Source organism: Plasmodium vinckei (assembly GCF_900681995.1).
Source record: "Plasmodium vinckei vinckei genome assembly, chromosome: PVVCY_11".
Taxonomy (NCBI): domain Eukaryota; phylum Apicomplexa; class Aconoidasida; order Haemosporida; family Plasmodiidae; genus Plasmodium; species Plasmodium vinckei.
The window spans coordinates 593,211-610,344 of NC_051303.1; the positions used below are offsets into that span (position 1 = coordinate 593,211).

Consider the following 17,134-nt stretch of genomic DNA (forward strand, 5'->3'; position numbering starts at 1 on the left):
TTATAACATTTTTGCTTGTCTGTTTTATTGATTATATATGAATAGCTGTATAAACTATTCCTTAAATTTTTTTGTCTGAATATTATAATTTTTATTTGAATTTTTAAATTAATTATTTTATCCATAAATACTAATTAATTTTGCTTGTCTATATTGATAACCATTTTATTGGTCTATAAATTGTTTGTCTTTTTATTTACAAACATTCATAATATTATTGCTTGGTAAGAAAAAACAATATATTTACCTGTACGTTCATGTAATATATTATTGATAAACAAAAAAATAAGAAAATCGAAAAACAGGTTTATTAAAAATTTTTCATTTCATTTTTTCATGGCATATTATATACAAATTCATTGATAATACATTTTTAAATTTATTGCTCAAATATAAATAAATGAAATAGTTTGGGTTGCAAACATTTTAAACTCGCCTGCATTTTGTTCTTTATACTATAATGCATATCAAATAATTATATTTTATATTATTACATAAAATTTGAAACATGTTTACTTCTTTAATAAGCGAGGCAACCTAAATTGGGATATGTGCAAACATATCTATCTATATATATACATGTGTATATACGCATTAACGCGTTATATTGAAGAGTAGGAAGTATACATAATCTATTTATCAATTTTTTATTTAACTAACCATTTCAAGCTTGTTTTATACTAAAAAAAGAGAACAATCTAGCCAAACTTGCCCACTTTTTGATGTTATAAACCATTTTGTAATTCAACGCTTCTGTATTTTTGAAGACTGGTTTAACAAGTTGAGAACCATTTCATTGGTCTTACAATTTTTTAATTTGTTTACATTTTTTTTTTAAACCTTGATCCTAAAGAATATAATGAAATATACAAATTGGAGAACCTTTTATTGTATCATATATTTTTTGTTAGCATATTCTTTCTGTGAAAATAAATCATTAATTGATAAGGTCACAACAAAAGGAGATTTAGATCTTGTTATATTACTAGACACAGGACATGATAAAAATGGAATTACAAATAATTTAGGATCAGTATCTAGTAATACTAAACGCTTTAATGGCATTCTTAATAACATCGTTGAACTGTCTAACAAATTATTAGTTGAAAATAATAATCGAAACATCAAAATTAGTTTCATAACATATGGTAATTTACACGTGCAAACAAAAGGAATAGTAACAAACAATCCAACCAGCAATGAGCCTGAAAATAAAAAAGATGCATCCGTGCAAAATGGATCACTAAAAAATGCTTCTGTACAAAATGAAACTTCTTTGGTGCCCACTACAAAACTAGAGGAGTTCATAAAAACCGTTCTAAAAACAAAAATAGATGAAACAAATGAAAATGTGATTGAATCAAATCATTTAAAGGCATTAAATTATGTAGGACTAAAACATTTTTATAATTCAAATGAAAATACAACAAAACTTATTATTATGTTTATTAATACGGATGGTAATACATATGATGAAGAAACAAATTTAGATATAATTAATAATCTATTTGACATTAAAAAAATAACATTAAATATTATTACAAAAATACAATATTTATCTTATTGTCATTATATAAATAGTTTAGGATCAAATACAAATGAATTATTAAGATGTATAATTAAAAATTCATATAATAATAATAATATGTTAGCAAATACTTTGGTAAAAATATATAAAGATATTCCTGTAGATGCAGTTTGTAGTGATTGGGATGATTGGACTGCATGTACTACTACATGTGATGTAGGTGTTACTTATAGACGAAGAACAACCATAGTAAATATTAAGAACCCAATAAAAGGATTATATAAAAGAAAAGGAAAAAATTGTTCACAAAAAATGAATTATATAATAAATGAATGTTTTTATAAAAGTTGTGATAATTCATTAGATGTATGTGATCAAGAAATGGATATAACATTACTTGTTGATGATTCATCTATTATTTATTCACAAAATACATGGCTAAAATATTTTATAACTCCAATTCGAAAAATGATCTCTCAATTTAATATGGATAATAACTTAATTAATATTTCAATTTCTTCTTTTTCAAATCAAGTATATAATTGGTTTGATTTTACATCACCTTTAGTATCAAACAGAAATAAATTATTAACATTTTTGACAAACTGGCGATATAATTTAGGTGGGCCAACGAAGGATATTATAGGTGCTTTAAATTTTATAAATAATAATAATATATTAAATTCAAATATAAATAGACAAAATGCAAAAAAAGTTTTAATAATTATTAACACTGGAGATATTCATCATAATAATTATAATGATATAATTAAAAAAATTAGTGATAATTATAATTTAGATATTTATTCTATTTGTCTTAAAAATAAAAATGAACAAAATTGTTCTGCTTTAAGTATTGATAGTAACTATATTTTAGGGAACCAAAAAAAAAAATTCTTCTACTCCTTTGAAGATATGGGAGGCTTTAGTGATAACCTGACTTTGATACAAAAAAATATTTGCTCAAACTCGAGTTATGTCCATGACTCCAATTACAAGGAAGTGGAGGATACCCCTATGGAGGAAGAAGCAGGAAGGGAAGAAAATGACAAGCTTGAAAGTGAGGCGAAGAAAACTATTGTAAATACTGAACTCGAAACTGTGCATGATCATAATGTAGAAAGTGACAACCTTGTAACCGTGTCAAACTCACCCAAATTGAAAATCAAACAAACACATAGACCATTTAAAAGAAATAGCATGAATAAAAAATTAATAAAAAATAATGTAATGTTAAAATCGGTGAATAATTTAGATAAAATAGGAAAAGTCGATGATATAGATATTAAATATGATGATTCATTGGATAGTCCATTAAAAAAATATAAATCCGATTCTTTTATTAACAATGCAGGTAAAAATAATAAAAAAAAACCAATGCATTCATTTGTTAAGAAATTATTAAAAATATTATATCGTCAAAAAAAAAAATATTCTATAAAAAAAATTAATTTAAATGATAAAAATAAATTAAATTTATTTATGAAAAATTTAAAAGATGATTTAAATAATAATAATGATGATGATGAAAAAAATAGTACAATCATGTTTAAACAAGTAGAAGGTGATTTTAATAATCTTCTTGCAGAAATTTTGCGTAATTCTATTAAAAATGAAAACACTGATTTAAATGAGGAAGGAGAAGAATCTACTAGTTCAACTTATAATAAAAATGGTCAACGATCTTTAAACGATGAAATCGAGTCATCACATTCAAATTTATTTGATAGTATCGATACAGAACCCTATTGGGAATCTGAAATTAATTTAAAAAATTATTTACATTCTACTGATAATGATGAGTTTAATAAAGTGAAAAAATCAAAAAAATTGATGTTCCCTTCTTTACCCACCCCAATTAATAATAGTAATGCAAAAAATGGTCATGCAGGTAGAAACCCTGAAATTTCTGATGAAGATAAAGAAGAACCCATGACTAGCGATATAATAGAATCGGAAGAAACTGAAAAGAAAGATAACATAAATATTTCACCAGGTCCCCAAAAAATAACTTTTGGAATAAAAAAAAATGCAAAATATATTTCTAAATATGATATAATTAAAAAGTTTAGAGATAAAGGAAATATAAAAATAGACTCCATATCATTTGATCCAGATAAAGATAATGAAGCGGAAAAAAATGAAAATAATAAAAATATAGAAAATAAGCAGGTTATAAATTATGAGCAAACAATGCCTGAAAATATAGCAACTTTAGAAGATGTTGTAAAAAGTAATAATAATTTTATAAAGACCGAACATCAAGAGAGAACCCTATATGAACTAAAAAGTAAAGTTGAAGATTGGAAAAATAAACATTTAGAATGGGACATGGATATGAGTAAAGCATGGAGAAATAGTAAAGGTATTGAATCATATATTGAGCATGATAACGATGATAATAATAATCAAAAAAACAATCGTCATTATGGTTATAAATATGCTGCCTCTTTTTTTATAACAATAGTTTTATTATTAGCTATATCTGCATATTATACAACATATAAAAAAAATAAAATAACTCCAGCTAATATCCCAGAAGAATTCATAGTAGGTCACCCTAAAAAAACGGAAAATTATGAAGACCAAACTATAGCCATAAATTACAACGACAACTCTCCATGGCAGTGAAAATGAATATAGTAATTGCCAATGAACAAATACCCTCCAGATTTTTTAAACAAATTCATTCTAAATTTTTTGTACTTTTTTTTACTTTTTTTTACTCTTTTGTTTTTCGATCTAAAGATCTGTCTCTATTTAATATTGTATTATGTTGAAAGCCGAAATAAAAGTTATGAATGAATTTTTTATTTTCACAATTTTTAAAAATGAAAAAACAATACAAATATGCATAGCATATAAACACGAAAAAAAAAACAAAAAACAAAAAATATTATGATTGACCATAAGATTGGTATACCCTCTTTAAGTGGGTATCATTTTTTTTTTTATGATTTATAAAAAAATATTATTTTATTAATGAACATATTTTATCATATATTTCGTCCTTAACTGAGTAATGTGTATCTTCTGCTTTTATAACTCGAACAAGACTTCTTAACGTTATAATTAAATATGGCAAATTATCTATAGTTTCAAAAACAGTTACATCTTTAAGTATTAGTGTTGAACCTACATCTATATATTTTTTATATTCCTTTTCAATTTCTTGATGTAAAGATGCAGGCATTTGACCCGATGGATCCATACAAATAACAAAATATCCATGACTATGACATTTTATATTTTTTATAAGAACAATCATTTTACTAACTTTATAATTAGAAAAATGTTTATTTTTTAAAATATTATGTATATTATATGTATAAAGAAATGAATCATTATTATTTGAGTTACTATTTCTTCGAATATATTTATGTGCATTAATACTTAAATGAAATGGGTCTATTGGAAGGTTTAAAATTTTTAAAGCTTTTAGCCATGAATTATATTTTATAAATGAATAACAATATATTAATTTTCTGTTTCGATCATAATCCTTATTATATTTATTTGATGATAATATATCATTATCATTATCAGTTAAATTATTTTCAACCATAATTGGAACTTCTTTACTGATATAGCTTGGGATATTATTTGTCAATTCATTCATATTATTTTTACTATTTTGTAGACCCGCTTTTTTTAAATGTACCATATCAACAGAATCGATGCTATTTAATATGGATCCTGAATTACTCTTTTTATTAGTTTCAAAACTTAACAAGCTATCAATATTCTGATTGTTGCCATTATTTTTTTCACTTATATAGGAAGAATTAGAAAATCCATTTTTTACAATTTCACTATTACGTAAAACTATTTCGTCACTTTCTTTATTACTATTTACTTTCATAATATCATTATTTGATTTATTATTTTCATCGAGCCAATTACATATATCAGTTTCTATTGTGCCATCATCAGTTTTATAAACTTCTTGTCTTTGAAATATTTCATCATTATTTACTTGTTTTGTTAAAAATTGTTCTTTATACAAATTTGTTTCATGTCTAGATATATTTCTCGATATATTCCTTGTCGTGTTCATATATAATTTGTCCTCTTCTTTATTATATATACTATTATTATTATCATCATTTTTATTTTTGCTTAATTTGCAATGGTTTCCAATTTCGTGAACAGTCTCTTTTTTATTTGTGTCATTTGTATTATTTACACTTTCGTGCATTTCAGAGTTCAACACATTTTTATTACTGTTATTATTGTTATTATTTTTTAATTGGGCATTTTTTTGTTCATATAAATTATTATCTTTATACCATTTTTTGCTGACTTGTTCATAATTTTTTGTTTTATTTGCTTCCCCTTTTCCTAACGTACTTATATTACTATCATCCTCACCATTTATATTACTATAAACTAGTGAATTATTTGGAGGGAAATTTTGATAATTAAAATGATCAGTAGCATTAATACTACTACTGTTGTTACTTACATTTCTATTTTCGTCATTATTATTTTTAAAAAAACTATCTAAATTTCCAATATTGCGAATATTGAAATTAAGTATAGAGCTTGCTGGGTTTTGCCTATTACTTTTTTGTATACTTCCCTTAGTAGAATGGAATATTGGCTTATTTTTCAATTCATTTTTTTTTTTTTTTTTCTTAATACAATCATCATCACTTTCATCCAATAGGCATGACAAGTTTTCATCTAACATACTTTTTGCATAAATCCCATTAAAAATTTCAAAACAATAAAAATGCGTGATATAGAAATCGCTAGAAATACCTTTAAAATGTATGAACAGTCAGGTAAAAATATGAAAATATGCATAAAATAGAATAAATGGCTAGCCCATTTTTTTAAATTAATTATTGCTGTTAATATTATTTATGCATAATAATTACAATTATGCTAACCAATTTAGTGGTAATAATAGTAATACATTTTTGAATTGGTAAGTTATATTTCAAAAAAGAAAAAATCGAACCAATAAAATGATACAAAAAAAAAGAAAATATAATAAGAAATTAACAAAAAAAATGGCACATGATTCATTGGGTGTCCCCCTTTTTTTATGTATATACACACGGCTTATAAAAAAAGCCCATTGTGTGTTGCATAATATATATATATATAATAAATGCCAGAGCATATCGATATTCACTTTCACATAAAGTGCCACATTAATAATAATAAAATTGACACTAAAACAAAAAAATAAAAAATAAAATAATTCACTTTTATAAAATAAAAATAATTAAAATGGATAATAAAAAGGTATATATAGAATGAATAGTAAAATACGCACACATATGTGTAGAAAGTAAATTTTTATGAATTAAATTGGGAGTTTGTTATCCCATATTTTTTGGCGTAAACCCGTTTTAAAAATGTTAAAAAATTTTTGATATCAATGATACAGTCAATTGAACTTGCCTTAATTTCTAATGCTTGACTAATATTCTGTTCTAGCTTTTTTAAAATATCTTTTTTTATTTTTAAATCAGTTCTATTTTCATAACCTGAATTATCTGATAATTCATCTGGGAAAAGGATACTATATAGATATGAAGTTTTAGGAGTTTTTACACAAGAAGGTTTTTGCTTAGAATTTTTTTTATCAATCTTGGTAGCTACACAAGCTAAAGGAATTTCACCATTTAAAATATCTTCATTATTTTGTTCAGTTCCTTTTTCAATATCAATATGTTCATCGGATATATCAAATTTACTATCATATTCCCCTTCTTTATTATAATAATTAAAAGGTTGATCTCCATAATAAAAATCAGAGTCACTATATTTATGTTTTATATTTTTTCGGGGTAATGCATTTGGATACCCCGATGTAGATATCTTTGTATTCATTTTATCTTTTTGAAAAATGTTCCAAAATTTATATTCTTTTTTATTAACAGTACAGAATATTTGAGAAGGAGGTTTAGTATTCACATATAATTCATATAACCACATGGCAAGATTATGATAAGATTTATTATTTGATGAATCATAAAATAATAAAATACCATCATATTTTTCATAAAAAATATTTCTAATATATGAATATGTTTGAACTCCTCCAATTTCAAAAAATTCAACATATAAAAAATTATCATTTTGTTTTTTCATACCATTATCAATTGTCATACCAGAGTTACAATCAGTATAATAATTATTTTCACTCATACTGCTAATATATTTATTATCTTCTGTGATACTATTTAAATATACATCATGGTAATTCTCTCTTTTGTTTTTAATTATATTTAAGGGTATATTTTTTTCAAATATATTATTATTATAAGAATTATCTTTATTCCATAAAAATGGATATATTTCAAATCCATATGTATATTTATGTCTTTTTTCAACAAAAAATTGTTTTGCATTCATTTTATTTTCAATAAATTCTAAAAAGTTTTTTTTAGCTTGAAAAAACATAGACTCAACAATTGTTTCTACATTTTGTTTTGTTGAATTATTTTGTGCTAAATCTCTAGAGGATACAAATTGTTCTTTTTTTTCTTCTTCGTCTAAATGCATAAAATAATCAAAATAATTAATCGGGTATATTTCATCAAACCTTTCACTAATTAATCTAAGAAATGAACTTTTCCCAACCCCAAGATCGCCTAAAACCAAAATTTTTAAGTTCTTCATTTAAAACTATTTTATATAAATACTCACTGATATTTTCTCTACACACACATTATAAGTACATATAATAAAAACCCAAATTCAAATTACACCGATTTTATATGAATGGTCATACATTCAAGCTATATCAACCTGACTTGTTAATAATTTTTTTTTACGTTTATTCATAATGTGTGTGCATATATATAGTACTACACATGTATATTCTTTCGCGCCTTGTCAGTGTTATTTTCGTGCTTGTCTTTTATTCAATAAATATTTCTTGATCCATTTTATTAAATTATGAAATGCATATATTTACATTACCAAACTTAATAAAAGTTTTTATTTCCATTCAAAATTGTATGTACATAATTTATTATCGTATGAAGAACAGCTAGCTCTCCCCCCCTTTTATTATATATCAATCATTTTGTTTTTATTTTGCTAATCTATAAAAATGTAATGCTTAAAATTTATATTTTACTATATTCGCATTTCTGATTTGCACAAAAATATTGGAGAAATATATAATAATAACAATAAATATGCATATATATTTTTATGTCAAAATAATTGAAAATTTTTTATGCAATTGGCAAGGTTATAAAGAGGGAAAAGCAAAAATGAAGGTGTATAAAAGGAAAAATGTCTTATAGTTATGCTTCACCAAAACTGTTAATATATAAAATATGCTAATGTTTAAGCAAATTATTAAAAATATAATTCGAATTTCCTCTAAAATAGTTCTGTTTTTCCATGTAGAAATCAATAAGGTTAAAAAATTAAATGAAAAATAAATGGATGAAGTACAAAAAATGAAAGGAAAAAAATTAAAAAATTATACAAGGGAAAATATTTCTTCTCACTAGTTTTAGCAATTTGTCAAATTGTTCTATGCTATATTAAAAAGTGTAAAGGTTTAATATTAAAAAAAACATTCGGAAAATATATATACCTCTACATATAAATTATCACATATATATGTTAAAAAATATAGCAATTTGCAAGTTCATATTATTATATATATATTTCATGTCACTTTTTTTTTTCAATATAAAGGAATTATTTTATTTTTTTTTATACAAAATTTATAAGAAAAAAAAATAGTTTCCTTATAGTTGGTTTTAAGCTATACTCAATGAGATATATATAAAATAAAAAGTACATCAACAATAAGGAAATATTTTTATTTGAATAATATGTTTATATATATTTATAAGTTCGTTTTTTTTTAAATTTGGGTTATTAAAAATTGATATTATTAGTATATTGTTTTTTTTTCTTCACTTTTTAATTCTTTTATATGAAGGAAAAAGAATGTACACAAATTGTAAAATATAGTAAAACAAAACCAAGCAAATAAACTCTTTCTTTTTTTGAATAAGTTTGATATAGGCATGCATATATAATATGTCCATAATATGTGATAGTACAGTTAGCTATTTCAATTTTCCCTAAATAAACAAAATTGTGAGTATATAGAATATTGCATGGTATTATCACATAAGTACTATTTTTTTATAGTGAAAATTTTATATTTCAAAAAAGATATATGAATATATCAGCTTATTAAAAAATGCTGAATATTAAGAATATAGCTCGAAGGATAAATAGTATAAACAATGTGAATGATATATCGTGTAAGTTGTATAGTTGTTCTACTAATGGTACGTATAATATAAATTCATTAAGGGAAAACAGAAACTTTAGTACAAAATCAAACAATAGTGAAAAAGTATCTATAAATGTAAATAAACAAAATGAATTAGGGAATGATGTATATGATACAGTAATTATTGGTGGTGGTGTTACAGGTACCGCTTTACTATTTTTATTATCAAAATTTTCAAGTTTAAAAAAATTAGCAATTATAGAAAGACGAGATGGATTTGCTCAAGTAGCTTCACATGGAAAAAATAATAGTCAAACTATCCATTGTGGAGATATAGAAACAAATTATAGTTTTGAAAAAGCCAAATTTATAAAAAGATATGCTGATATGTTAAGAAATTATTTATCACATTTACCAAAAGAAAAAAGAGAAGATATATCATGTGTAACACAAAAAATGGTTTTAGGTGTTGGGGAAAAAGAATGTCAATTTTTAGAAGAAAGATATCCAACATTTAAACAATTATTTAAAACTATGAAATTATATAATAAAAATGATATATATAAAGTAGAACCAAATGTAGCATTAAAAAGTGAAAATAAATTAAGAGACGAAATGATATCATCTTTATATATGCCACCTGAATTAACTACATGTGATTATCAAAAATTATCACAAAGTTTTATTGAATCTTCACAAAATTTAAATAATAAAAATAAAAAAATTTCTATCAATGTTTCTACTGAAGTTATAAATATAGAAGAAGTAAATGATTCCTTATTTAAAATACATACAAATAAAGGTATTTTAAAATCAAGGTTTGTAGTCGTATCTGCATGTGGTCATTCATTGTTAATAGCTCAAAAAATGAATTATGGATTGGAATATAGTTGTTTACCTGTAGCAGGTAGCTTTTATTTTACTAATAAAATGTTAAATGGTAAAGTTTATACTATACAAAATCCAGCATTACCATTTGCAGCTGTACATGGTGATCCAGATATTATCGCAAAAGATAAAACCCGTTTTGGCCCAACCGCTCTACCTTTACCTTTACTTGAAAGAGATAATATGAAAACTTTATTTGATTTTTTAAAAGTATGGAACCCAGATATGAATCTATTTCATGTCTACTTTAATTTATTTAAAGATATAACAATGTTAAAATATGTTTCGAGGAATTTCTTATTTGAAATACCTATTTTAAATAAATATCTATTTTTAAAGGATGTTCAAAAAATTATTCCATCTCTCACTGTAAATCAGTTATCTTATTGTGTTGGGTTTGGAGGGGTTAGACCACAACTTATAAACAAAAAATCAAAAAAACTTATTTTGGGAGAAGGAAAAATAGACTCTGGTAAAAACATCCTGTTTAATGTTACTCCATCTCCTGGTGCTACTACATGTTTGGGAAATGGAGAGTTTGACATGAATACTATTTGTGAAAGACTCAATGAAACAGTTAGCAAAAAGGATGTCAACAAATATCTCTATCAAGGAGATTATCCAGTCAATTATTTGTAAACAAACTGTGATATTTCAAAAATTTGCAGAAAATAAAAGTTGTTTTATCAATTTTTTATAGTAAACAAAGATATAAGGAGAAATCTATTGATTGCTACCCTATTTGTCATTATATTATTATTTCATTGTTTTTTACGTTTTTTTAGCTATTTGAAGGGAAACCCATTCATTAGAATATAAATTAACATATTATTAAAATCAAAAAAGAAATATAAACTTTTTCCACACTCATATATATTTATCCATTTTTTCATACTCCTGTTTTATGTACTATGCATGTAATATGTAGAATATTCATTAGCTAGCGAACTTTTTTAAACACATCATTTTGCATAATACACAAAAAAGAAAAGACTTTCAAATACATGCTACTTTGAAATAACATGAAAATGCTAAGCGTGTATGCTCTTTATAAATTATGTTATTATCCTGCCAAATTGGCGAAAATTATATTTTTATAAATCCCATTATATATATTTTCAAATAAATAATTATACATAAAAAAACATATCAAAATGAAATGAGAAAATTGTAATAATTATATATGCACAAAAAAGGAAAAAAACGAAAATTTTCTGAACGTTCATATAATATTTTAAAATAATTTTTTTTTTCCTATTAAATTATATGGCAATATATATTTTTAGCTAGTTGTGGAAATACATTTTTTTTTTTTTAATTCCTAAATTATGTAAAGTAAGGTGATGTGAAATGAGCAATAATTTATAATAGTTTGGCTTGTTTTCACAAACACATAAATGGAAAATTTTATGTCATAGTAAAGGAGCTATAGTTGCTTAATCCAAAGTGGTACCAAATAACAATGATATGTAATAAGGTATTTTACAAAAATTGAATGACCAGTTTATAAATTCTTTTTTCATATCATTACATATATTTGGCTCTACCTATTTATATCACCACATTAAATTTCTTAAAAGCGCCATGCTGAAATAGGGATTTTCATATTTTGCAAAGAAAGGGAAGATAAGTTATTTTTGATAATTTTCAGGAAGAATATTGAAAATGAAAAAATATATATATAATAAAAGAAGAATGCATAAAGTTTTACTTATGAGTAATATATTTTCCTAAGAAAATATTGTCAAATATTAATACATGAAGTATAAATATATACATCATTGATTGTGGGTATATGTTTGTGTTTGAAGGGGAAAATATAATAATAAACAAGTCTTAATATGTTTTCAAAAAGGACGGCTGTTAAAAAAAATATAAAGAAGAGTTTGGTTGATGATTCAGGAAATGGTGATGAAGAAGGTAATCTATTTAAAGGATCCTTGAATGAAAAAAATAAAGCAGTAGGACAAAATGAAAAAGGAAATAAAATCAATAATAATGTATCCGGACGTGAAGAAGGTATAATATCACAAGATGAAACCGATTTAAGTGAAATAAAAAAAAATGTAGCATCATCATTTATACCTGAAAATCGAAACATTGACGATGTATGTAATGCTGAAGATACTATGGGGAATCATCAACATAATCAACAAACTGATTTAAAAATAGAAAAAAATGAAAAAACAAAAAAAAAATTGAGTTTTATAGAAAGGAAAAAAAAAGAAGAAATGGATAGAGTAAATAAACTAAATACAAGCTTTAATATATACAGTGATAATGATAGTGGTAGTGATAGTGAAAATTATATAATGATAAAAAAAAAAAAAAAAAATATGAAAAAAAAATTTGCTGGTATCAATAGTAATGATATATATAAACAAAAAGAAAGCATCGAAAAAATTAGTAGCATGAAAGACAGTACACAAAATAATGAACAATATCATCGAAAATACATTATAAATAAGTATTATATGCACACCAAAGAGGGCGAGAGCGATGGAAATGAAGGACATCAAAATGACCCATTTACAATGAGAGAAACAGAAGATGAAATTAATGAAATGGATGGGACTAGTCCATATAGTTATAACGGTGTAAAAGGTGATGAAAATTTTCAAAAAATATCACAAATGAATAATAATTACAAAAATAAGATAGCAACTGATAATAGCTTGCTTGTACAGGAAAATGAGCAACTATTTGATGACCAAGTCATAATTAATTTTGAAGACGAAATCGATGATGAAAATGATGAAGAAAATAAATTAATTAAAGAAATAAAATTAAAAAAAAATATTATTCGAAAGAAAAAAGAAATATCAGAAAAATATTTATTTGAATATGAAGAAAATTCAAATGATGATTGTGAAAAATTATACCCTTATGATTATTCTTACACAGGTGATCATATTTCAAAAAAAAATATTTTTTCAAATGAAATAAATAATTTTGAAAATGAAGACGATTTTGAAGTTGATGACACATATAACTACGAAACTTTAAAAGAGCTTAAATACAAACTATTAATAAAAAAAAATAAAAATGAAGGAATAGGAAATTTATATGAAAAAAGTAAGCCTGATCAAGAGCCAGAAATAAAAAAAGACTCTTCAAGTGATGAATTAGAAAGCAAAGGAAAATATGACACTTCCAAATTATACAAATCGTATGTAAACTATGATAATATAAATGATGAAAATGATGAAAATGAAAATCATAAAATAAAAAAAATTATTAACAGGAATATTTTTAATGAGCTAACTAATGAAAAAAAAAAAATGGAATTTTTAGCTAGCTCAAATTATGATAATAATTTAAATGAAGATATATATATGAGTGATAAATCAACTGGAAATATTCCAATAAAAAAAGAAAAAACAAATGATTTAAATAATGTAAAAGTTGATGAAAATGACAAAGAAGGAAAAACAATTATTATAGAAAAGGGACAAACAGTAAACAATATTAATGAAAAAAGTTTAAAAAATAAAGAAGACATTGAAGATATTACTTTTTATAATTATGAAAATGAAAATATTTTTGAAAATATTAAAAAAAACTTTGAAGAATATGGTGTGTGTAATTTAGAAATTGTCAAAATGAATAATGATATAAAAAAGGAATATGAAAATTATAAAAATCGAATTAAAAATTATGAAAATAAAAAACGTTTAGAACAACATAATAATATAGAATATAAAAAATTAAAAAAAATGTGTAAAGAAAAAAAAGACCAACTTATTACATGTATATATATTAATAAATTTATAGCAATTTTAAAGAATCTTATTTTAGAAAAATCCAAATGTATTGATAATGCATTAAAATTATTATACAAAATGGAAAGTAGTTTTACAACAATTTATTTTAATATGAAGTTGTATATTTATAAAGAATATTATGAATATCATAAACTTAAATTTATTGATGATTATATATTTAATTCAAAATTTTATAAAATAAATAAAAATAAATATAAATCGATTCATTTAAATTATCTCATAAAAGAAGACTATTTTATTCAAAACCAAAACGACATACATACCCTTATCTCATTTTACAATAATTTTGTTAAAAATATTTATAATTACAATTATTTTGACAAAACATCTTACCATTATATGCTTGATGGCTTTTCAAGTAATTATTCTACTGACTCATCGAATGTTAGTGAGGGTGATGGTGAAGTGATTGAAGAATTGGACGGTAGCCAACCCAATTTTAAAGACAAAAATAAAAGTGAAAAAACAAAATATTTTCAGACTATAAAAATGAAAGACATAAAAAATAAGTTCCTTTCTCTTATTGAAAACATATTTGAAAATGTAAATTTATATTTTTTAAATTTTAAAAGTGTAATAAAATATTTTTATTTATTTAAATATTATAATAATGATTTTTATAAAAATAATAATTGCTTGAAATGTTTTGAAGATATATTTTTTTTTTTTGTAAAATTAGAGCTACTTTATTGGGATCCAATTTTACAATTCTCATTAAAAAAAAAAAAAAAAAATAATAAACTTGATATTTATGACAAGCAATTAAAAAGTGATACATTAATGATAGATCAAAATACACCTGAAGAAATAGAAAACATTACAAATGGTAGTAACGAGAATATATTCCCCCATTTTAATCATAACAACCTATTCATAAATAGTGACAATGATGATGATAGCCAATTACTAGATTCATCAGATGACTCTGAAAGTGAAATTTCTGTAAGTAGTTCAAGTTCTACAGATGAAGAAATTGTAAATAATAATAATATGACAAAAAGGGAAAGTGAAAATAGTAACGAAGAAAACAACATCAACTTTGAAAACATAAATAAAATACATCCCACTTTTAAAAAGTTTCGAAAAAATACAAATTTTGAAAAAAAAAAATACAAACTTAATAAAAAATGTTTTAATACTAGTCCATTTATAAAATCATTTGAATGGTACAAATTCATGGATGAACTAATACTTATATATGATGCACCAAGTGAAAAAGAAATATTAACAAATTTATATAGAAATATATTTAACAATAAAATATATGAAATTATAGATAATGTATGGAATCCATTTTCATTAAATCAAAGTATAAACTTAGTTGCCATAATAAAAGATTACATAACATATAATGAAGAACATGATTTATTATTTTTAAAAATTAGAGAAAGGGTTTGTATATATATAAACACATATTTAGAGACACGTAAAAATATAATGAATCAAAAAAAAAGAAATATTTTCCTAATCAGATGTTTAAAACTTTTTAAATGCATAAAAAATATACTTACTATATCCCACGATATAGAACTATATCAAATTGTTCAGAAAGTTTTCTATGATATAGTTTTAGCTAACTGTGATTATTCGAACAAATATCATAACCTTATTTTAGCATCTTTAATTCCGATTATTCAATCTGTAAATATATTATATAATAATAACTTTGATAGTGATGTGTCAGAAATAATGAATAAGGTCATCTCAAATTTGGAGTCAGATGGCACTTGCTTCACGACACTTCATATTGATCATTGAAAATGTAGATGAGACAAACTATACTAATAAACAGTAAAACCATTACATATATATCCCATTTATTGTTTGAATTAATTTTTTTATGTAGCTCATCATGTGTACATCTCATTTTCTGCACATGATGAGAACGATAAGTTGTCATGTAAAAAAAATTCACCACTTTTTTTGAGTAGACAAACAAGCCCACATACTTTATGGGGAACCAATATTACCATATAGTTTTTTTTAAAACATTTTAATGCATTGTTTTATTTTGAAAGAGGAGACCCCTCATATATGTGTGTGCACTTTTTAAGGTGCAAAATAGTTTCCTATTTTTTTATTTTATTACTATTTTTATTCGTATATTATCATGCCATAAACTTTCTTATCAAACCATCCATTGATTAAATAAAAATTTAAAGAAATTAAAAATAATTTTAATTTATATATATTTTTTATTTGCTTTCCTAACTGACTATGTTAAATTGTCAAAAGGGAAAGAAAGAGTGTAATAAAAAAAAATTGCAACTAAAATTGCTATAAAAATTTTGATAAACATTGTAATAAAAATAATGATAAACAATAAAATGGGGTGGGGTATATAAAATATGTTTGGAACATGCATATATTGAAATATGTTCAAAATGCAATAAATATTACGAAGAAAATTCGCATAAATAAAAATAAAAAGATTAAAATAGCATAATGAATTAATTACAAAAATAAAAAAAGCATGTCCAATATATTTATTTAGGGAAGAAAGTGTGTCCATACACATTCTATGTAATTATTTAAAAGTTACAAATATACAATTTTTGCATAAATTCTGACAAAAATGCAAACTCAGCATACGCATAATAAATTTGGGATACAAAAATATATCTGTATACCCATTATAAATCCAAATTAAATCTTAAAAAATATTGTATATATAAATTTGAAATTTTATCCGTTCATAATTTT

At 23.2% G+C, this 17,134-nt stretch overlaps 5 protein-coding genes across 5 annotated transcripts; 3 read left to right on the plus strand and 2 right to left on the minus strand.

Annotated features, from left to right (window-relative positions):
• Positions 1–859: 859 nt before the first annotated feature.
• Positions 860–4,159, plus strand: PVVCY_1101690 (TRAP-like protein, putative; the record flags this gene model as incomplete). Its single annotated transcript, XM_008626205.1, has 1 exon — positions 860–4,159. The coding sequence occupies one exon, from the start codon at positions 860–862 to the stop codon at positions 4,157–4,159; it is 3,300 nt and encodes a 1,099-aa protein (XP_008624427.1).
• A 340-nt stretch (positions 4,160–4,499) lies between these two features.
• On the minus strand, positions 4,500–6,221 carry PVVCY_1101700 (conserved protein, unknown function; the record flags this gene model as incomplete). Its single annotated transcript, XM_008626204.1, has 1 exon — positions 4,500–6,221. The coding sequence occupies one exon, from the start codon at positions 6,219–6,221 to the stop codon at positions 4,500–4,502; it is 1,722 nt and encodes a 573-aa protein (XP_008624426.1).
• Positions 6,222–6,838: 617 nt separating this feature from the next.
• On the minus strand, positions 6,839–8,167 carry PVVCY_1101710 (ras GTPAse, putative; the record flags this gene model as incomplete). The annotated part of the gene is made up of 1 exon (XM_008626203.1): positions 6,839–8,167. One exon carries the CDS (start codon positions 8,165–8,167, stop codon positions 6,839–6,841), a length of 1,329 nt encoding a protein of 442 aa, XP_008624425.1.
• A 1,555-nt stretch (positions 8,168–9,722) lies between these two features.
• Positions 9,723–11,285, plus strand: PVVCY_1101720 (malate:quinone oxidoreductase, putative; the record flags this gene model as incomplete). Its single annotated transcript, XM_008626202.1, has 1 exon — positions 9,723–11,285. The coding sequence occupies one exon, from the start codon at positions 9,723–9,725 to the stop codon at positions 11,283–11,285; it is 1,563 nt and encodes a 520-aa protein (XP_008624424.1).
• Positions 11,286–12,487: 1,202 nt separating this feature from the next.
• Positions 12,488–16,189, plus strand: PVVCY_1101730 (conserved Plasmodium protein, unknown function; the record flags this gene model as incomplete). Its single annotated transcript, XM_008626201.2, has 1 exon — positions 12,488–16,189. The coding sequence occupies one exon, from the start codon at positions 12,488–12,490 to the stop codon at positions 16,187–16,189; it is 3,702 nt and encodes a 1,233-aa protein (XP_008624423.2).
• Positions 16,190–17,134: the final 945 nt, after the last annotated feature.